This window comes from Lissotriton helveticus, chromosome 3_1 (assembly GCF_964261635.1).
Source record: "Lissotriton helveticus chromosome 3_1, aLisHel1.1, whole genome shotgun sequence".
Taxonomy (NCBI): domain Eukaryota; kingdom Metazoa; phylum Chordata; class Amphibia; order Caudata; family Salamandridae; genus Lissotriton; species Lissotriton helveticus.
In genome coordinates this window covers 261,489,110-261,512,911 of record NC_136061.1, presented here as the reverse complement: position 1 = coordinate 261,512,911, position 23,802 = coordinate 261,489,110, and the positions used below count along the sequence as shown (strand labels likewise).

At 46.9% G+C, this 23,802-nt stretch overlaps 1 protein-coding gene across 1 annotated transcript in view; it reads left to right on the top strand.

Annotated features, from left to right (window-relative positions):
• The window catches only part of TADA2A (transcriptional adaptor 2A), a 301,706-nt gene that overhangs the window by 49,442 nt on the left and 228,462 nt on the right, over window positions 1-23,802 (top strand). The window contains exons 5-6 of the mRNA XM_078679774.1: window positions 16,289-16,446; window positions 19,255-19,343. Of these exons, the coding sequence (XP_078535900.1) occupies window positions 16,289-16,446; window positions 19,255-19,343 (247 nt within the window). The remainder of the gene's footprint in view (window positions 1-16,288; window positions 16,447-19,254; window positions 19,344-23,802) is intronic.

The following is a 23,802-nucleotide window of genomic DNA, read 5'->3' as shown; positions in this document are numbered from 1 at the left end:
CAGCAAAGACTCTTGGAGCCCCCCAGTACTACCATCCTGGTTTGTCTACTTTTCATCACACAAATAGATGCCAGGACTACGGAGGAGGCTTCAACCAGTGCACGACAGCCCAGATATGACCGGGTCTATGCATCCAACAGGAATCGGAGACCAGGTTATAGCAGCTCTTCAAGAAGGACGGGGAGCTCCTCTCAAACACTCTCACAGGCCAATCAAAAAACAAGGTTCACTCTTCGTATCTGCCCTCCACCATCCACATCTCGGCAGATCAGGGGAGAATTTTGCTTTTTGTTCCTAAATGGGAGTCCATAACAATGGACCAATGGATGCAGTGGATCATACAATCAAGATATACTTTGGAGTTTGTACAGAAACCACCAATCTGCCCACCCCAAAAAAGATCATCATCATGACCTGAAGGAGTTGCAATAGGTAATTCTCCTTCTCTTTCACAAAGAAGCAATAGATATGGTCCAGAGATCCCAAAGAAATGAGAGCTTTTATTCCATGTTCTTTTTGATTCAATAAAGAAGACTGGACACAGGATGACTATTTTTAAGGATTGTATGTGATTTCATAGAATAACGATTTCATTGAATACTATTACTGAGAAATTATTTCACCTAAAATGTTTAACCGCATGCGCGCTAGCGGTTTTCCCGCTGCGCGCTGCGTTTAAAAAAAAAACGCGTTACATGACGAGCTCAGCTCGTCATGAGCGTACGAGCGTCGTCACTCATGACGAGCTGAGCTCGTCATGAGCGCAGAAGGGGTTAATAGAAATTTGCAGGAGGAATGCCATTTACAATTTCATAAAACCCAAGTCCTACAACTTTATTTTTCCAAAACAGTTTTTTGTTGTAAATGCAATGGTTGCAGGTCCTACTTTCAGAAGCATTTTTGTCTGATGAATTTATTTCAGTGCTTTACATCGGGGGATGTTTTTTCAGATTTATATATTTTCCATTGTTACATAATTATTTGATTCTTCTAATTTTCTTGCCCTCTCAAGACCCTAAACACCATCCATCAATGCCCTACCACACTTAAACCCCTCTCTGACCACTAAATTCCACCCTTCTCTGAAATCTAAAGTTTTTTATTATGCTTAACCTCTTTTGTGCGTCGGACGCACCTGGCCATCTCACGTCACAGTGGGCGTGTGCGGAGGGCGGCCAAGGGCCGTCCGAACCACGCACGCATCAAATTCCTTAGCACCGCAGGTGAATTCTGGCCTCAGCAAAGCGGTTAAACCCCACCTGTCCTGGACATCTAAAAGCTCCACATCTCCCCTAAAGCCCATCTATCCCTAAACAGTAAAAACTCCCCCAGCCCAAACTGCACTAATCCGTGAACACTAAATACCCCTTAACCACCACCCTGTTCTGCTCCCCTAAACGGCACCGATCCCTGAACCTGAAAAAAATCCATCACTTCCACTAAACCCCACCCAAATGTATTGTCTTTTTTTGGAATTCTCCTTAAAATTATCTTTCCTTTAAAGTCTTTCTTTTTAAAGTATACATTTATTTGGACCCCCTTAAAATTGACTTGCTTTCAAAAAGTTTTTTCCATGATTTGGTGTCATCCAACGTGATTTCTAAGTTTTTATTTTCCATTCATTCACACATTTCACTTTTACAGACCTCAGCTAGTTGAACAAGTTCCTGAAAAGTCTTTGCATGGTAACGCTGAAAAAGTCCTTCCTCCTGCTAAAAAAAAGAATATAATCTATCCTTCCTTGATCTTCAGGACGCATATTTCACCATCACAGGAAATACCTATGTTTTTCAGTGGTGTGGCAACAATTCAAGTTGCATCCATTCAGCCTCAAATCAGCATCTCTAATATTCATCCAGTGTCTAGTGTCGGTTGCTGCCTTCCTCAGATGACAAGATCACCAGTCATAACCTTATGGTAATAGGGTATAAGGCATTGGCCTTCTACCTTTTTGCAGAATATAAAGTATAAGGTATAAGGCATTGGCCTTATACCTCTTTGCAGAGTCCAGATAAGTCCAACCCAACAAGAATGGGACAACCAATGGAAGCAATGGGGTGTCTTGTGGGACTAAGTGATACATGTCACAGGATGACTGAAGCATGTGCTGCTCTGGCGGCGGTTTCCTGCAAATTTCAACACCTCTGACTCCCATTTCATACTTCAGATGACAGAGTGGAGCTAATAATGGATTTTTCCATGGAGGTCTGGGGAGCTCACATGCAGGAGCTCTCAACCAGGGGCTTATAGCTGGATGCAGAAAAGAGGCAACATACCAATATGCTGGTGCTCTGTGCCATACCGCTGGGCCTACAATTGTTCTGCCTGACACTGGCAGGTCAGGTGGTACTCATTAGGACAGACAACACCACATTAATGTTATACATCAACAAGCTGAGGAAGGAGACCGTAGAGGCGGAACAGGATCCCAGCCTCTATCGGAAGAGACAATGCTGCTATGAGACTGGGCTATCTCGCATCAAGTGGTTATGACCACATCTGCCAGGATAACAGAACAATCAGACTGGTGCACTTAGCTTAACACTATCAGATTGCCACAAGTTGGAACTCCACCTGGATCGCGTGGACTATATTTTCCACTTGTGTGGTGACCCCACTCTAAACTTGGTCGCAACTCTGAACACCAGGAAATGCCGGTACCGCACCAGCTGGTTTTGACAATCGAGAACAAAGAACATTGCCTTTTTTATCAAATGGTCCAATACCTTGCTTTTGCATACTCATTTCCCATGATCCCGAAGGTAACGAGAAAGGTGAAGGTGGATCACTGTACCCTTATTCTTATTGTTTTGTCGTAACCACTCCAGTACTGGTGCACCAAAATCCTGAAACTATCTGCATTTCTGGTGAAACTATTAAAAGATACCACAGTGGGGGGCGTGGCCTGGCGCCGATGCGAATGGGCGCCTAGCTCGGAGCTCCGCCGAGCCGATCCCCTTCTTTCTCAAAATCCGGTAAAATCCGTATCCATTCCAGCCCTGCTGGCAGCGGAGGTGTGCTCAAGGCCCCCCCCCCCCTTTGGCATCGTTTGGGGCCTACGCCCGAGTCGCGGGCGATCTGCTGTCCTCCGGCTTTTGGAAGGAGACGCCGGAGCCTGCATCGCGGCCTGAACTTTGGGAAAGGTCCCGGATGTGAGGCCTACTCCGCTTGTGTACTGTTGGAGCTCTGGCGACTCCCGGCGAACCTCTGGCAACTGGAGCCCGTTGGTGTGGCTGGGGTTCTTGGGCCCCCCCATCTGTTGGTCCGGGAGCGGCGAGTGCTGGCTGGGGGCCGCCCATCGATGGTCAGTCGCTGAGCCGAGGGTAGCGTGGGCGGCCCTGAAAGAGGACCTGGTGGAGTATGAGGCCTTACGCTCGGGGGCCTCCCCGTTGATGGCCGCCCGGGAGTTCCTGCTACCCCTGTGTACCCCCCCCCCGTGTGGACGACTGCAGGGCCGCGCTGAGGCCGGCCGAGGGTGCAAATTCACTGCGGGCCTCCGGCGCTACTACTTTCTACCGGCTAGTGACGGCTCCTACCGCGGGCGGGCCGGGTCTCAGTCGAGACACCGGCATTGTGGCCTTGGGCGGCCAGCCGCGGGGAAAGACCAGCCTGCCCCCACTGGTTGGTGAAGAGGAGGGGGATGCAAACGTCTGTTGCCCCACGCACAGCGGCTCTCAGGACCCTGGAGATAGCCGTTCCGCCTCCTGCCCCAGCCACCGGGGGCCGGCTCCTTGAGGTGGCGAGAAGCTCGGCTGGACTGGGATTGCCCCACAGGGTACAGTCAGACACGCCTAAGGTGGGGAGTCACTGAGACATTGCTGAGACCCCACCCGCCCCTCTGTGTTGCCTGTTTTTCGTGAGTGTTGGAACTCGGGGGCTCTGACCTACTGCGGCACGGACTTTCGCTGCACACTCTGAACTTTCCTGCAGGCTGCTCACACCGGGCACTGAATCCTTTCTGGGCATCCAAGCTTAGGAAATGTCTCACGCCTGAATAACGCCCTACTGCGGAAGGCGGCGGTGGATCTTGAGAGGGGACGACGGGTTTGGCCTGGAGCGGGTCGATGCGGAGGGTTCCTGGGCCATTTTGGGCCCCAGCAACTATCCTTACAGGCTGTGAGACACGAGAGGACACCCCCTGCTGGAGAGATCGACAGGAGGGCGTGGATGGTGCGTGCTGTCCCTGGTTTGGGGTCTTGAACGATTGTGGCTGATCTCTCCGGACGGACCCCCGGTCGGGACTCGTGACGCACTGCTTCTGAGTGTCGCGAGGTGGCGCCCTGGCTGGGCCGGGGTGCTGGGGCCTTCCTTCGCTGACCCCTGTTCTGGCTGCGAGGGGTCTGTGCCTCCTACGGGCTATCATGAGGCCCAAGCCTAATGTCCCCACGTAATCCAACAAATTGGACAAATATGCCGTCCAGAAGGGGACCCCCCTAAAGGTGGTGCGGCGGACGAGGCGGCTCCCCCTAAAGAGCCATCGCTTGCCTCTATCATGGCGGCTATACAGTCCCTGGGCACTAATCTCGAGACTAAAATAGAGCCCATGCCAATGAAGACGGACTCGGGGAGCTTCAGACTGCCACTAAATCATTAGAGACCCGGGTCAATGAGCCGGTCCTCCAACACCGACAGACAGCCCTCAGGCTTGAGGACCAGGAAGGGCAGGCCCGGAGGAGCAATATACGCGTGGTGGGTGTTCCGGAGGAAATGGAGGGGCCAAGCATGGAGCTTTTCCTTGAGGACCTTATACTCAACCACCTGAAACCTAAACGCCTCTCTCGAATCTTCACCATTGAGCGTGCACATCGGGCGCCCATCCCCAAGCCGAAACCAGGCGCACCACCTAGAACTATCATAGCGAAGGTCCTGAACTATCGCGATAGAGATGCCATCCTACAAGCGGCGAGGCTATCGGGTGACCTTCTATATGAAAATGCCACTATCCGTTTCTTCCCGGATTTCACGCTACAGGTACAGAGGGAGCGCCGTACCTTTACAGGTGTCAAGGCAGCACTACGTGAAAAAGGGATCAAGTATATGATGTTCTTCCCAGCCAAACTTAAGGTTATCGCCGGTGGCAAATCCCTATTTTTTACAAATCCCTCTGATGTACAGAGTTGGCTTGACAAGGGGGCATCCAGGAATCCGTACAGCCAGGACGGGGGCAGCTGGAGAGACACGCAGGCTGCTTCACCTGGTTCGACTACGGGACAGTCGGATGCAGGGGGCCGGAGTCAGCGCTCCTGGAGGTCAAGGTAGGCCAGTCCTCGTCTGGACGTTCTCCATGAGACAGAATAGCGGTTACGGAGATGGACCAAAAGGAGTGAACTTCTATGACCTGTAACGTATTAAACAGCCTGCGCATAGTGGTCATGCCCTTTTCTTTGGGGGAGCAATCGGGCAGCATGTAGTTGCTGTACTGGGATGCTGTTCTGTGATTAGTCGGGGAGTATATATGTGCTGCTCCCCTTAGGCAACTGACTGCGTGGGGTATATCTGTCGAGAACATGTTGAGACACTGTTTAACTCTGTTAGTGCTACCCCCTGCCTAGGGGCTAACTGTTACGGTGGCTAGAGAGCTGGATTGGTGTGCTACAATATTCCAAGTTGGGGGTTGGTGGAGGCTGGAGCTTGGGCCAGTGCACGTTCCCCTTAGCATCAAGCTTCTAGAGGAGAGGAGCCTATCTCCACTCTACGTTGGGGTTTTTGGGCGAAAGGCGCTCTGCTAATTGGGGATGTGGGTAGTTGTACACCTACGGAGCAGAGATGCAGGGAGGGAGGCCTGTTTGGGGAGAAAGTGGGGGTGGGATCTGGTGGGGTGTTTGAATGGGATGGGTGGATGGGGACGGGGGAGTTGGGGGGCGGGGGTTGGGCTCGTTTGGTGTTGTAACTCATGATGAAAATGACTGTTTACACTGTGGTACCATTGGTAGCGGGGCTTTGCATGCATTTCACCAGATCTTCCGACATGGGGTGGGATAAAAGCCTTAAAATTCTGAGTTGGAACGTTAACGGGCTGGGGGACAAGCTGAAGAGAACAATAGTCTTGCAATTTCTTAAAAGGCAAGCGCCTGATGTGGTTCTGCTGCAAGAGACCCGCCTTCTGGGAAACACATGTCACGCGCTTAACAGATTTGGCTACTCCCTTGTTCTTCATGCCGGCTTCACCTCTGGCTCCGAGGGGTTGGCATTATGATACGCCGAGGCCTGCCCCTATCCATTGACCACACTGAGACAGACTCACTGGGTAGATATGCAGCTCTTTCAGGCCAATGGTAGGAAGGCACAATGAACCTGGTTACTTGCTATATCCCACCGGGATTGCAAACCCAGTCCTTTCAGGCTTTAGGGAAGCTCCTCCTCTCCCTTCCAGAGGGTCGACTTTTTGTTGGGGGCAACTTCAACGCAGTAGTTTCAGGTCACTGTGATAGACATCCCCCTAGAGATCTTCCGCATGGTCAGTTGTGGCTTGCTGATTTTGCGGATACATTTGGTCTCACGGACCTCTGGCGCTTTAAACACCCTGCCGACAGGCAATACACCTTTCTGTCTGGTCCCCATCACTCCTTCTCCCGTTTGGATTATATCTTTGCTCCTCTACAGTGCGGTACGGTTGTCCGCGAGGCCACCCATCTGGCACGCGGTATATCAGACCATTCCCCTCTGCTGATCCACATCACGGTAGGGAACGAGCGAGAGGGCATGGTAGCTCCGATCCGTGCCTGGCATCTCCGAAATCCGGAAACCCGTAAGGTCTTAGCTAAGGTGATTGACCGTTACTTTGAGGAAAACGATGGCACAGTAGAGTCCTCAGCCATACTATGGGAGGCCTTTAAGACGGTGTTGAGGGGGGAGGCCCTGTTGGCGATTGCCGGCCGCCGGAGAAAGCGGGAGGCACAGATGCTTTTTTTTTTTTTTTTTTTTTGCAGAGTTTTATATAGAGCGAACTAGAACCGAACCGAATCAGTTATCGGAGCGCTTTACATAGCACCAGTTACGTTACATGAGGACACACTTTCATTTTAGGCACGGGGGGATTAAGTGATTTGCCCAGAATCACAGGGGGTTTTTGGCGTCGTTACCGAGACTCGAACCAAGTTTCCGAGGTCGAGCGCCTTAGCCGTTAGGCCAACCCCTCTCTTGCTTAAGGTGGAGGGGGACTTGCATGCCCTTGAGGCAGCGGTACTCGCTAGTGACGACCCGGAAGAGGTGCACCGACTGCGCCTCAAACGTGAGGAATGCAAGGTGCTAGCCACGGATGCTGCGCGCACCACCCTTAGAGATAGGGAGGGGAGGATTTACGACGAAGGAGACAAGGCCGGCAAACTTATTGCATGGCTGGACAAGAAACAGCAGTCACGCAAGGTGGTAGCAGAAATTTTGACGGACTCCGGCACGGTGGTAACTGAACCCAGAGAGGTGGTACAGAAGTTTGAGAAACACTACCGGCGGGTGTACAGTAGAGGGTCTGACCGGCCGGAGGAGGACTCTGTCGACTTGTTGGCTGACATCCGAATGCCTACCCTTACGGAGGTGGAAAAGGAGCTTTTGGAGGCCCCTCTCTCGGTAGAGGAGCTGAGCAGGGCCATATGCGATCTACGGTCTGGGAATGCTATGGGACCTAACGGACTCCCTATCGAGCTGTATAAGATCAAGGCTGACGGCCTCAGTCCATACCTTAAGAGGATGTTCGAGGACAGTAAAGAGCAGGGCATATTACCCAGGGATCAACGGATAGCTACCATAGTAGCCATTCCAGAGGAAGGCAAACCTAGAAACCTTTGTGCCTCCTATAGGCCTATCTCCCTACTCAATTCTGAACCTAAGATCCTCGCTAAAGTCCTAGCCAATAGACTCCGACCAGTCTTGTCGACACTGGTCCACCCAGACCAGTCGGGGTTTATGCCATGCCGGAACACTGCGCTTAACCTCCGCCGCGTGCAGGGAGTGGTGGGGCGCTGCCATACTCTCCGAGAGGACGCTGTCCTAGTGTCCCTGGATGCGACCATGGCTTTCGACACTCTTGAATGGCCATACATGATAGCGGTCCTCCGGAAGTTGGGTTTTGGACCCGAATTCATTGGATGGGTCCACCTCCTTTACTCGGAGCCACTCGCCCGAGTTACTGTAAACAATAAACTATCTGAGGTGTTCGCCCTGGAGAGGGGAACGCGACAGGGGTGCCCACTCTCGCCGCTGCTTTTTGCCTTGTCCCTTGAGCCCTTAGAGGCCTGGATCCGACAGGACCTCTCCATAAAGGGAATCCGTTGGGCAGACAGCTGGGAGGACAGGATCTCGCTTTATGCGGACGACATCCTTTTATACCTGACTAGTCCCTGTAAATCTCTAATTGTTGCATTGGACATTTTTACTAGCTTTGGGCTTAACTCTGGCTCTCAGTATAAACTGGAGTAAATCGATCCTGTATGTCCTCCATGGGGGCCCACCGGTTGTACCCCGTGGTTGCCCGATTTCTATAGCTGAAGACGGGTTCAAGTACTTGGGGGTCTATATTTCCAAGATTGCAAGCACACGGTATACGATGAATCTTCCCCCCCCCCCCCCCACCCCCCCCTGCAAAGATTCCGGAGGGACTCGGCCACGTGGCGCAAGCTCCCATTGTCCCTTTTAGGTAGGGCATCGCTGTTTAAGATGATGGCCCTGCCCAGATTCTTGTATGCACTACAGAACCCCCCGGATCTAGTGCCGCAGTCCTACTTTGCTACACTCGAAGCCTCACTCCGTGAGCTGCTGTGGGCAGGAGCGCCCCGCATATCCCTTCAAAAGCCAACGCTTGGCTGGTTTGATGGGGGTATTGCCTTACCTGATATCCGCAAGTTCTACTGGGCAGCACACCTCTCCGCCATCAACCAAGGCACGTACTGTGCTGGAGGTGAACCCGGGTACGGGATGGACCATTGGCTGCTGCCGTGGGGGGGGGCCTATGAAAGAGCGCTTTACTCTAAACCGGGTAGGTTCCCACTCACCGGGCCCACCAAACACTCTGCTGGCACGTGGTGCAGAAGAAGCTGGGTTGGGCAAATACCATTACTATGTCCACTCCACTATGGGCCTATGGGCCTCTGAGAGTTTGGGCGGCCTGCACCGCACGAAAGGGTTCAGTAGCTGGGACCTAATCGGGATTTTTCACGTCCGAGACTTGTGGGGCCCCCAAGGGTTGTATCGTTCGAACACCTCCAGCAGACCTGTGAGCTTGCCCCTAGGGAATTTTATTGTTACTTGCAGGTTCGCCACTCCCTTCAATCCACCATTCCTCCTGGGACCCTTCCTCCAGTGTCCTCCCCCCTGGAAGACAGATTACTTGACGGCCACATCCCCGACCATGCCATCTCCCTCACGTATGAGAAGATCGTTAATAACTCCCCTGAGCTGCTGCACACTCTTAAAAGGAAATGGGAGGCGGACGGGTTGGAAATCGATGAAGAGGAATGGAATGGAGCGTTGGCATCTCCTAGGGAGGTGGCTATATCGGCCAGACTCCGTCTTATTCAACTTAAAATACTTCATCGAGTGTACATTTCAGGCACAAGGCTGCGACTTATGGGCCGTTGCTCTGACGGGCTTTGCTGGAGGGGATGCGGGGTCTTTTTTCCATATTTTGTGGGAATGCCCTCTCATACAGCGATACTGGCGGAAAATACATCAATGCATGCATGAGGTTTGGGGGGTGCAATTGCGAGTGGAGGCTAAACGTTGCCTGCTGAATATATGGGAACCCACCGATCTGTCTATACGGGGTAAGACGTGGGCTACACTTGGATTTGTAATTGCAAAACGGAATGTAGCGAGACTCTGGGGGGCTGGTGCGCCACCAAAGATTGATCCATGGAAAAAAGACATGGATTGGTGCATGCTTCAGGAAAAGACAGTTTATGTGGCGAGGGGCTGCCCACAGAAATGGGCTGACATTTGGTCCAGCTGGAATGAGGACACATCTGCGAGCCCCCAATGACATCTAGGGTTGACGATCCACTCGAAATACTGCATAATTGATGTAATCCTGCTCACTGTAAAGTTTGTATCTGTTGTTGCATGCGCTGAGCCTTGCTCTGATCTGGTACGAAAATGCGAAAAATGCTTAAACTGTGATGTACACCATTGTTTTATCTATGGAGTTAATAACAAATTTACTAAAAAAAAAAAAAAAATACCACAGGCTCCTCTCTAGGTACAACAGAGAGAAAACTCCATCACGACCTCCAGTCTGATTGCATGGTACCAGACTACCTAGACTTCATCATTTGGTCCTGCCAGTAGACTGTAGTAATACCCCAGGGCAAGCAGGAGTGCCAGCAACGACAAAAACTTGTAATGCCAAATGGAAGTGTTTCTGTGTATGATGCAGAAGAAATGGTTCTGTATTTGTAGTCCTGGTTCTGCATCTTCGGTATCTTCATAGTGGTGAAAGATTTAGAGGTATCAAAGAAGTCTGTACAATATCCTCAAATGGTATTATCGGGTTATAGACTGATATGACAATATAGCTGGGTCTGCTGAGTATGCTTGACGGAAGTAAGATGGAGGAGTTAATGTTGATTGTATCTGTACCTCTTTTTGGATTGAACATGGTCATTCACTCGCAAGGATCTTACAGCCTGTGAGGCTGTTGAGTATACTGATTGTATTGTAGGAGATAAGGAGATTTGACACTTAGGAAAGTGAAGTAGACATTTGGCATCTTTTGGATATTGACTGTGAAGTGGTCAATGGTTTGCAATGCAGCTGATTGCGTGTGATGTGTCTTTGATGATGATAGTGTGTTGGCAATTTGTGCATTCTCAATGTCGAGATATGATGCCCTCAATGCTTCAATGTCAAGTGACCTAAATGGCATTGATGTGAGGCTGTCGATCCTTCTTTTGACGGTGAGGAAGCCGGTGCCAATGGTCTTGTTGCCATTATCTGCGTTATCAGTGATCGCAGCGCCATTTTCCGATGACAACAAGAATAATGTTTGATTTGTCTCCCCTGATCTAACTCTTATGGTCCTTACCACTAGATGAGAGTGACCCAGAAACAGCTCTCTAGGCTCTTTGTTTTCTCCTCTTCTGCCCTCATGTCCAAATGCATTCCCTGGCTTTGTGTTTTGGTGGTGTTTTAGACATCTCCTTACAGGTGTCCCAGTTTAAGAAAGAGTCTGAAAGAGATAAACATACACTTTGTGTGCCCTATAACAGTTTTCTTTCTCCACATGAGGGGCACTCTGAGAAGAGGGAAAATCTAGATTGAATACAAAGGACAAAATAGCCATACGACAGAAGAGGTTAAACGACGTTGAGTGATGTAAATAAAGTTTTTTTTCTATGAAGAAAAAATTTATGATTTAAAGTTAAACACCTCAGCAGTGTTCCTGAACTGGAAAAAATAACTGGATGAGAGAGACCTCTGTTAATACAAGGCATTCTGGATTGGGGTGCCTCCCAAGTTCTTAAAGTTATAGGCTCCTTTTTTCTGTGTCCGTTTAATGTAAGCTTACAGGCTGTATTTTTACATTAATGTTCTGTATTTCAAAGTTATCTATTGAAAGATGCTGCAACATAATTCTATGTTTACATTCTGAAAGGAGTATGATGAGCATTCATGAAACATTAGATCTTTAATGCTTATATGGAACTGATTTATTCAAAAGATTCATGGACAAAGACATTCTTTGATGTTGTTTCAATGAAAATGAACTGTTTAATGTTGTTCTGGGTTCCGCACATGCAACTGGAATTATTCAAGGGTTTAGGACTGTGGGGCTAAGTGGGGTCTTAAGTAGCTCATCTGGCAGCAATATCAAGGTTTAGAAGAACAGAACACTCTTCATCCACTCTTTCTTGGATCATAAAGCAGTTTATGAAGAGACTTTTCAGAGCATTTCCTCTGGTACAGCACCCTCCAGTCCCACTCGGTTGAGCCAGGTTATGCTGCCTTTCTTTGTCCTAATTTATTGAGCGCATCTCAAATTCATGTCTTTGAAGACTGTAGTTCTCCTGGCACTTACATTGCAATTAGAGATGCAAGTATTTACTTTAAAATAACCCTCTCTCCCTTTTTCAGTGGACAGTCATTTTGTGCATCAACCCCAAATTCATGCATAAAGTCCCTACCAACTTCCATTTAAATGAGTCTGTCATTCACACACTATTTTTTCTAGAATCCTTTAACATCATCAGCGAGGTTGTTGTACTTGCTGCATGTGCCCAGGTGTATTAAGTTGACAAGACAAAAGACCAATGGTCTTGTCACCAGCAGTTTGTATGCTTCAGCTATCCATGAAGAGGTTGCACCAGAGAATAGCATGTTGGCTGCCTTCCTGCATCACCTTTTGCCACAGCAAGGCCAAATGCCTGTTTCAGGGAGAAGTGAGGGCACGTTCCACCAGGATCACCCTCACCAGATGTCTGTCATGGAAGAGTAGGCACACGTTCACAATGCAGTACTGCCTAGCTAGAAATGGAGCAGCCAATTCGGCAGTGGGACAGGCAGTCCTCTGCAAACCTGTTTTACTAAAGATCAGCTTGCTTCCTCCTTTTTAGGTCGAGCCTAGCTATTGCGTAAGCAATCGCTATGCGAGAGATATAGAGGGGCACCAGAAAATCCTACCAAGAGGGCTTGGAATGCGGAATATGGCCAGTGCATTTGCGACAGGCGCGCGCTCGCCTTTGCTCCCCCGCCCCCCCGCGCCCCCATCAGACTTGAAAGGAAGCCGCTCGCACACCATCATTTGTCTGAGCCTCGGCATCAGTCTTCAAAGTAATGCGCTCCCGAACTTGCTGGCCTCGCTCTCGTGTGCCTTTATTTATTTGTTTTCATGGTCTGTTCTTCATCCAGCTCTCTCTCTCTCTCTCCTTACCTCTGTTTCTTCCCCTCTCTCTCGCTTTCAACCTTGTTTCCATAGGTTACTTTCCTTTCCCCATTCACTCTAATTTCCCCCTCCCAATAACTGCTTTCCTTTCTCTCACATCTCTCTGCTTTTTCTTTCCCACATTCTTAATTCACTTTCATTTTTCCGTGCTCTCTGTTTCCCATTCTGCTAAGCTCTGTACTTTTCTTTCATTTTTCGGCTCTCTCTGCTTTCTTTTCTCCTATGTTCTCCTTCGTTTCCTCCCACACGCTGTCTTCCTTACTGCCATTCTTTGCCTTCCCTTTTGTCACATAAGCTGCCTTCTTTTTTCACATATGCTCTTTGCTTTATGTGATAACGTTTGATTACTTTCTCCTAGTCTACCTTACATTCTTTTCTGTGCACTGTGCCCCAAGTTTCTCATGCACTCTGCATTTCTTCTCCCATGATCTCTGCCTTCCTTTCTGCCATGCACTCTCCCATCCTTTCTCCCTTGCTGTCCGTCTTCATTTTTCCCATGCACTCTGCCTTCGTTTTTCCCTCTCTCTGCTTCCCTTTCCCCTCTCTCTGCTTCCCTTTCCCCTCTCACTCTGCTTCCCTTTCCCCCATGCCCTTCACCTTCCTTTTCCCATGTCTGCCTTGCTGTCACCCACGATCTCAGCCTTCCATTCTCCCATGCTTTCTAGCTTCTTTTTCCCTTTCTCCCAAACTGTCAGCCTTCCATTTTTTCCATTCTGTCTGCCTTACTCTCTCCCATAAACTCTGCCTTCCCTTCTTCCTTGCTCTCTGCTTTCCTTTTTCCCATGTCGGCTATTCTTTCTCTCATGCTCTCTGTCTTACTTTTACCCTTGCTCGCTGCCTCCCTTTCTCCCATAACCCCTCCTTTCTATTTCCTGTTCCCCGATACAAACTGCCTTTTGTTCTGTCTTAAGGTCTACTGTTGCTTCTTTCATGGTCTCTCATCCTTTCTTCCATGCAGTAGGGTGTAACTTTTCCCTTAGTCTCTGCCTTCTGTTCTCCCATAAACAGTTTTTAGGTCGTGCCTTCTGTCATAACTTCTCCCAGAATCTGCACTCCTTTCTCCATTAGTCTATTTGTCTTCCATACAAATATTTTATTTTGCATACACTGTATCCCCCTTTAACACATGCACTCTATCATACACTATCCCATACAACCTACCTTCCTTACTCCCATATAGTCTGTAGTCTTCTCCCATTCAACCAGACTTTCTTTCTCCTATAAGCGCAGCCTTCCAGTTTTTTACAGCCTCCCTGAATTTGCCTCATACATGAAGCCTCATTTCTTAGGCTGTCCTATCTCCCATACACTATACCTCCCTATTTCCCATACAGTATGTGTTCCTTTCTCCCATGCAATATTCTTAACTTTCTCTAACCTAATCACTTGGGGACACCACCACACCACTTGGGGACACCACCACACCACTCGGGGACACAACCACACCACTCGAAGACACCACCACACCACTCGAGGACACCACCACACCACTCTGGGATACCACCACACCGCTCTGGGATACCACCACACCGCTCTGGGATACCACCACACCGCTCTGGGATACCACCACACCGCTCGGGGACACCACCACACCGCTCGGGGACACCACCACACCGCTCGGGGACACCACCACACCGCTCGGGGACACCACCACATCACTCGGGGACACCACCACACCACTCGGGGACACCACCACACCACTCGGGGACACCACCACACCACTCGGGGACACCACCACACCACTCGGGGACACCACCACACCACTCTGGGACACCACCACACCACTCGGGGACACCACCACACCACTCAGGGACACCACCACACCACTCGGGGACACCACCACACCACTCGGGGACACCACCACACCACTCGGGGACACCACCACACCACTCGGGGACACCACCACACCACTCTGGGACACCACCACACCACTCTGGGACACCACCACACCACTCTGGGACACCACCACACCACTCTGGGACACCACCACACCACTCTGGGACACCACCACATCACTCAGCCCAACCACATCATCACTCAGCACCACAACAGCACTGTCCTTGCTTGCTACCAACAAGCATTGCCTTCGCCAATAGGACTCGCATTAGGAAAGTGTAAGCTATTGGCTTTGTGAATAATAATGCTATTAATTTATATATTTTCAAAGCCAACACATATTAAAAAAATGTGTCATTTACAATACCAAAATCTCACACTTTCCTAATGTGAGACCTATTGCATTGCAAATGCTTGTTACTGCTTACTGTTCTTATTTAAGCATGTACATACATGAAAGATCCAATGTTGGAGAAGGAGTTAGTTATTCACCTGCAGCTCAGGTTCTCTGGCATTGGTGCTTTCATATATTCATATGCGTCCCTCCCACCTCCCCAGTCAGAGGAATTATGTACTCTGCTCACACTTTGTGCTATGAAATCCTTGGGGAGAGGATATGGTGTAATGGATAGGGCGGTCGACCTCACAGCTGGGGAACTGGGTTTGAGTCTGGGCGGGGAACCGGGTTTGAGTCTGGGCAGGGACGCCAGACACCCTGTGATTCTGGGCAAATCACTTAATCTCCATGTGCCTAACAAAAAAAAGAATGTGTCCATCTGTAACGCAACTTGTGCTCCTGTAAAGCGCTCTGATTCCTTCTGGTCTAGTTCGTGCTATATAAAACTCTTTAAAATACCTAAATAAATCATAGCCCTGGGGGCTTCCATAAGGAATAGGAGAGCTTAGTACTTCCACCTCAATGGCGGAAGCTTGGGTTCTTTTGAAAGAGGTGGGTGTTCTACTAAAAACATGATTATTGATGCCTGTGGCCATCACTGTTCATACTTTATATTGGCTATACAAAGTCACCGGGGATTCCCCAGCCTGACAACAGAGAATGATTCAAGTATGGTAATATATGAAAGGTACCAAAGCTGTACAACTGAAGTTACAGATAAGTAACTGATTTCTTTTATGTCATAAGAGCTTTCCTACCCCATGTATGGCGGTAATTAAAAAAATAAATAAATAAACATGTCTACAACCGATGGTGTTTTTGTTGTTTAAAAAAAAAAAAACATATATTCATCAGCTACTTCTGTTTTTCTAATATCACATTGCAAACTCAAAAGTCCAATAGATTTACAGTTTGAATATTTCAAAACCAACCAATTTTACAATTAATATATTCCATGACCGACACTACAGCTGCACAGACCTGTACTTTTCGAAAGGAAGAAGGATGAAAACAGCATGATGCCATACACAGGACACCTAGTTCAGCTACCTCATGACTACAGTTCTGTTTTGTTGGTGGTACTGGGCAGCATGGAGACTTTCTGCTGTTAGGGGAATAATAATTCCAAAGAAGCGGCAGCAGAATTTTTATTTCAATAGCAAATCTTTGTTTCTTTCCTGCAGGCAGGATGTAGCGAATCAAATGCGCTCGAAGACCAAGGAAGAGTGCGAGAAACACTACATGAAGCATTTCATCAACAATCCCTTATTTGCATCAACGTTGTTGAACTGGAAGCATGCAGAAGAGGCAAAACATGCAGATACTACTATACCCTTCCAGAGTAAGACTCTGCATTTGAGTTTACCACCAGCTGTTGTCACTGACCTAACATATAAGTGTTTGCTTTACTATTGCCCCACATTGTTGTTCTTAGTTTCATTTCCCAGTTTACTAATCCAGAGTCATACCCTTAATAGAGTGGGAGGAATTTTAAAGTACAATATTCACAAATTGAAGCTACTTTAGGTACTTCTTAGCCCATGTAAATGTTTCAACAGAGAAAGTATAACAAGACTTTTTCCTCTGCAGTTGCTTTCTGAATAGCAATCACAAGTTCATTCCCTAGTTGAGTACATTGGACTTCAAAACATCCTCTTGCTTTGGTTGTGTAACATATATTGTTTGTGATGTATACTAGCTTCCTGGTTTGTGGAGTAAAAGGTGCTATGATTCAGATCCGTCTGGCGCTCATGCCTCCGGCCCTAGGGAGCTTTGGATATTTTTGGACCGAGCATAGTACCTTAGACTAGTCTTGTGATGTACTACGTTCAGTCACAGTCTACATTCAGTCATTAGGCTGTATGTTTGCTCATTTTGAATGAAATGTTTTAAGAACTTGTTGTCAGCAGCCGGCTCTAACAAGGTGATCCATACTGTCTTTGCATTTCAGCATCAGCCTCTAACTGAATGTTAATACCTGCTTGTCCATAGTTTCTTTTATTTCTTAGTTTTTTGTTTTTTTATGTTGACTGTGAAACATATGGTCACCCACATGCTCTAATTGGTTCCCCACTGTAGGTGTTAGGTTGTATTGTATGTATTTGTGTTGTATTTTTTTATTTGCTTTGGCTGAAAAGTGCTTCTCTAGGTGTCATTCTAAAGCAATATAAAAACTATTATTTTCAACAAAGCGAAACGGCATTGCTTTCTGTCCTCTACTGCAATAAATTTTTCAGTGCATCGGTGCTAAAATGTTCAATTGTTGCATATTGTTGGAAATTTCAAATGGGTGTGATAAGTTAGTTGTATAGTTTGAATCTAGAAGTGAAACAGAGCACTATAACTGGCTGGATAGGGTGCAATCTTTATTGGGATACAGATTAAAAACCCACTCCTCTGTCGGCTTTAGGTCCTGGCAATGTGGGTATATTAAATCTTGAACTCTGCAGTTTTAACAGGATTTGAGCTGCATACTGTTTTCTGTTGAATATCTATGTGCCCATGCCCTGTGACCACAAATACTTCATTGTGTATGTGTGCTTTGTCAGAAACCACAGAAAACGTTATATCGTTTTAACTTGCCACCTTACATTGCTCTACAGTGCACTTTAGGTATATAGAAAGTTTGGAGTAAAAAAAAAAGAAAAATTCAGACAGTCACACTGGACGGAGTGAGTATTGTGCATCAAAGGATATGCACATGCAGTGCTTAATTTGTAAAAATGATGAGTGCCAGGGCCCTCATCAGGACGTCACTGCCACTTGCACCACCCATTACCCCCACCAGTGCCAGTAACAACACAACTATTAGCCATCACACTCCTATAGGTGTGGCAATTCAGACTATACCAGACCCACAGAGCTATAAGAAGGGCTTGGGCGTATTTACTACTTGTTTTAATGTATATTGAACCAATAAACAACCGTTGTTGTGCTCATCTCGTATTTACTCATACAGCGCCACCATGTGGCAGACTGTCATAAGTGCTGGTGTTGACCATTAAGTGCCGGTGTTGAGCACTTGAAATCACTGGCTCAAATTAAGCACTGGTGCATACAAATTATTTTGTGACCGGTAATCCCTCCTACTGGACCTTGGAGCCCTTGATCAGCCATGAATGGCAAAGTTATACAGGTGGAATAGCTGCTTGGGTCTAGAAATTGTATCAGATGAGTGGCTGTAATCTGTGGGAGCTCCAGTACTTTGTCCTGCCTTAGGAAAAAGGTCAAAGCTTTTCAGTATGTCGAGGTGCATCATTTTAGATCTGCTTAACTAGCGAGCTCTAAGGAGCAGCTTCCTTTTGCAATTCTAAAAAGGCCTAAAAAATGCACCGATTTTGTGTTGCGTAAAGATTCTTCAAGATAATCTCATGGTTCTGTGTGTGATATAAATTTCATGAATTAATAACAAAACAAAAATGAAGAACCCACGATTTCTTTCTTAAATTGTGGAAGCATGCTGAATGTGCATGGCTGCCCCTTCATTAATCTTGGGAAGGTGATTTTTCTCTCCATGGTGGTCCCTTGAGCCTCTTCTGCAAGTACAGATGTGCTGCCTGGAACTTTTGATGAGGGGGGTTTCAGTCAGATGTTCTGAGTGCCAATACTCTCACCTGGTGACTTGTCCGTATATCAGTGACTTAGTCGCCCTTAGTTTGGAAATTGAGTATTGCGAGTATTTTTGCTTGCGGACGGATCTGTTCTTTATACTAGTGTCTGCTTGGGTGAGTGGGCTAGGGGCTGCTAAAGATAAGGGACTTGAGTGAGAGTACGGATGTTATGTAGGTGTTATCTACTGAACTTAGCAGGTGAGAAAAATGTCCAGTCCACCCCCTGGTCTCACAACTCACTCACCAGTGGTGCTGCAGTTGCATCAGAATACGCGAGGCACTGTAATTATGCAAAGTATGCAGTCACGGGTAACTGAGTGAACAGTGTGCTTCAGAGAGTGTGCATTCAAGGTGTATTCTGTCACCCTGCTTGCTTGGCTGAATGTGGCTTACGTGCGTTGATCATCGGAGGGCCTCAAGTAACTGAATTTGTGTTGTTTGCTTTTCTACACTATGAAAGAAAAAATTTCTGATACAGCTCTGTGCTTCGTATGCAATTTGTTGATAATGTAAACCTATCAATAAATGCCTTGTTTCAGCTGCTGATGATCCTCCTCGGCCTGCTTTCGACTCGCTGCTTTCCAGGGATATGGCTGGATACATGCCTGCCAGAGCTGACTTTATTGAGGTACTCATGTTTTTAGTTTGCTTTGCTTGTTTAAAATTGACTGATAAATTAGATGGGCTGTGTGTGAATGATTAAGTTTGACTATTAACCATTTTTAACCGAGGGGATGTAGCCTTAAGGACAGAGCTGCCGACCCTGGAGCTGGGGAACCAGGTTCGAGCCTCGACATCTGCTCAACATCTTGTGATTCTGGGCAAATCACTTAATCTCCATGTGTTAATCTCCCTGTGCCTCCCCAAAAATGAATGTGTCCTTGTGTAACGTAACTGCTGCTCATGTAAAGCGCTCCAACACCTTCAGGTGTCTAATCACTATTATGTGGGCAAGTCATGTTCTCTGACCGCCTGGGTTGATATTTACGCATTGATTTTTCCCTGACCTAGGGGTTTACGATCTTGATTACAGGGAACCCTTGTTTTCTGCAAATATCCAACAAATGTTCAAACAGTCTTATATGTACTCATGTGCCAAACTCCATGTTCAATTAAGTTGAATTACATAAGGGATATAAAATAGATCGGTTTCAGGACATTACAACATAGAAATTAGGAGTCTTCACAAACAAGCGGTGATACCCCACCGAGAGAGCAGGCAAAATCACTATAGTTAGGTTCTATCAAGTATTTGGCGTTGAAAATGCAGGAGGTACGGAGAAGTACAGGGAAAACTCTGTTAGAGGCTCAGAAGGCACCATTAGGACCAAAATAATCACATGCATGGATTTCAATGAGATGATGAGGCATATTAAGTGCAGTTTCATTAGAGAAACCGAGGCTGAAACACGAGTAGCCAGGAAACCCAAGTAGCGAAATGGAAGGCGAAGTGATCCTAGCTGAGTGAGGATACAGGAGCAGGAGCTTACATGTAGTTACAGTTGTTGAAACCATCTTGTTTCCTCCAGTGATCCTTTCATACCATGGAGTGCAGAAGCAAACAAAGGAGATTTGTAATCTGAAGTATTTATGATCTGTAGGTTGGCCATCCCATCTGGCATAAGAGAGGAGGAACGTTAGCTGTACTGCCAAAGATTGTGGCTTCTCCATGGATCCACCATCTATTATGTGTAGCTGCTTTTTGTGGAGTCCATCGTCCATACTTGTCTTGTGACCCTCTGGGCATTCTTCCATGGGTACTGTTCTGCTCCCATGTGCAGCTGCAAACAATCACCAGGGACCACAAAACCCCAATAAGTCAGAGATATTGAATTGATTGTGCCCTTTGCCTGCTGTGCCCTAGACAGACACGACTGCCCTCAGTCAGCTTTTTTAAAACTGATTAAGCATCCATGAGGCCTGGTGTCGCATATGTCTAACGTAAAATTCTTTAAATATTGAATCATCCTATCTGTTACACGGCTGACTGCTATCCATTTAAGCTTTAGACAGGAAGGCTTACACAGCCGTGGCCTATCTGCCCAACATGTAAAGAAGACGGTGTCAGTGCTAGTCTGCCCCATCATTGATTAGACTTTTGATCTATTGTAAAAGGATAAATCTTTTTCAGTTGCAATCGAGAAGTAGCCTACTCTATCACTCTGAAAACATTTTCTTTCCTCCTAGAACCTGAGCCCGCCAACTACAGAATGCTGATATAATGCAGAATTGGCATCAGTCATAGGCTTAGTTGTCCTGGAGTGAGACCTGACCAGTCTAAGGCTTTGACCTCAGATACTTGTTTGTGCAAAATCAAAGTAATATTCAAGTTACTTTGCTGTTTCTTCAGAGGTACATCATTATCTGTCTTAAGACCATGTGGAAACCCTTCTTAAGGTCACATATATGATTACCCTTGTTTTTAATTTTGCAGTCTTAGAAATGCTGCTGAAGGGCTTACATACCAAACAGCTACACAAGCCTCTTCCAACTGAGGGAGAATGCATTCTCTTCAGACAGGTCAAGGAGGGCTCACATGTCCTCAATTTATCTAATTAAGCCTGTTTCCAGTAGTAAGTGGTAGACTTGATCTTGTGTATTCTGCCACTGGGGAAGATGGTCTGGATAATTTGATGAATGTACTGAAAGGATTGCAGTTCACACTTTCACCGTTTATTGGAGTGATCAACAACAATGTGGCCTTTTTTTAAGTACTAGGGACAACACTCTTGGGATGGATCCTCACAAACTGGAGTAATGCAGATAGAATTTACATTCCCCTTTCTTGCTCCAAGATCAGCAATATAAGCCTAACTGGCACACAAAAGTTTGTTCAGCTGTTCATATTCTCCTGAAAAAGAACAGGTACAACACAGGCTGACAAATTCTCACAGAAAGAAGGTGCAACATGGGGTCCTGATGTTACCTTGCCTGAAGCACGAATAAGTAAATCGGCAGCAGTGCCAAATAGGACAACTTTCCCAAGACCAGATATGCACAGATTGCAGCAGTGCATGTACGTTTCAGGCCATACACCTACTACTGGCACCCCAAAAGATCCCAAATCAATTATAAGTCATTGCAGGCATGCACTTTGTTATTCTTCATTATATACAATAGCAAGGTCTAATCTATGGTGAGCATTGTTTTTATTTATTTTGTGTATTTTTATATAACAGAAAGGTGTAATACACAGTGTGCAGTTCCTTACAACATAAACCCTGTACTGTACAGTATTTAGAATCCAATAATGTAGTTGTTGAACCAAGGAGATAGAACTCAATCAGTGATCCAGCCAGACGATGTCACAACATCGAACCAGTTAATGCATCAACATTGACAGTTTTCTTGTCTGTGCAGGGGATCTGGCCACCAATGCCAACAACTATGGCAGTTCCCTGTGTTCCTTAATGTAAATCAAATATGTTTTTTAAATCACCGGTTTCATTCAAGGTGACCAGTAATCTCAATCATGAAGCATGATTTATGAGGTAAGATCTCCCTTGGGCCCAGCTATCTTTAAGGTATACTTATTGTGGGAGATGCATAAGTTTCAACAATGTCATTGCAATATGTGAGATCTGACAGCCATTCTTTAGACTAACCCTGGGCGAAGCACTACGCTACGCTCGCGGAGTTTGCGAAGTTTTTGCAACTTCGCACTACGCGAGCGGCACGTAGCACAGTGCGAACATGCGTAGCGTAGTGCAGCGCTCATTTTTTGCTTGTTCGCGGTCCTGAACGTCATGTTCGCGTTCCTGAACGTCATGTTCGCGACCGCGAGCAAGCAAAATGACATCCCGGCGAGATTCTCAACGCGAGGAGGTCAGGTTTCTCATTGTGAGTGGTTGCGCATGCTCGCGACCGCTCTCAATGAGAAACTACCTGTTCGCGTTGAGAAAGCTGCCGCTCGAGTAATAATCTACTCGAGCAGCAGAAAACTACAGCTCACACTGTGCAAGATGCCGTTTTCAATGCTTGCACAGTGCCGGATGCTTGTCCGCACTGTGCAATCATTGAAAACGCATCTTGCACAGTGCGAACATGCTACTACGCAGCTCGCGTAGTGCTACGTGAAGTTCGCGTAGTGCGAAGTGCACTTCGTGTAGCTTCGCATAGCGCTACTTCGCCAACTACGCCCACCCTTACTTTAGACATGGCACAGAGATGCCATCAGGGTCACTCTTGGTATATCTTCCTTAGACCTAGAGGGAATTGTCTCCTTTTCTAGACAGAAGGATACCTCTCTCGCAGGTGTCTCTCTCTCCTCCTCTAGTGAGTTATCCTCTGTTAGATTGGGAACGTTAGAAGTCAGACAGTCCTCTCAGAGAATCTCTTTCCTGTAGGTGATGATAAAGTAGACCCCCATTGCCTATATTCCCCTAATAAATACTTGTTCACAGTGATTGGTATTTTGCAATTATATGGATAGTTGAGATGCAGTACTTGTCACACCCCTTACAAAGACTCAGTAGATAAAGTGCAAATTCCTGCAGAGATTATGAAAGCACCAATTATATTTCATCAGATATTTTATATCACATCTCTAGCCTTTCTTCTACCCAGTGTATCAATCGTGGTGTCAGCCATCCAACCTAAATGGCTGTATTAGTCTAATGTGCATTGTTATACTAAAGCATGTATACTTTACCCTGCTTACCTTATGTTGTCCTCGGGTCAGCAGTCATAATTCAGCCATTCAGCATCTCCCCATAGCAAGTGCCCCTGCACTAATGCCCTAAATACCGTTATTACTAATAGTGTATTGTGGACTAAGAATGGTTCACTATTACTCAACTCTCGCTTTGCTATTAAGATGTGCAAACAATGCCCCTTTACAGACCCATGTAAAAGCTAATGCTGCTTTTCCTTCTTCCTTCCAAGATGGATTGCTGCACGGTCATCTTTTGCTGCTTCCTCGTTATTAAGCATGTACTGGAGAAGTAGAACGTGTTTCCTTCTCTGCCTTGTTAGTTTGAACGGTGTCAGCAACAAACGTTCTAAACTAAAATCATGGCTGTCAAACACACATTTCTTAGCATTAATTATATTACTAGCAAACAGTCCACTTTTTCTAGACCTTGTGC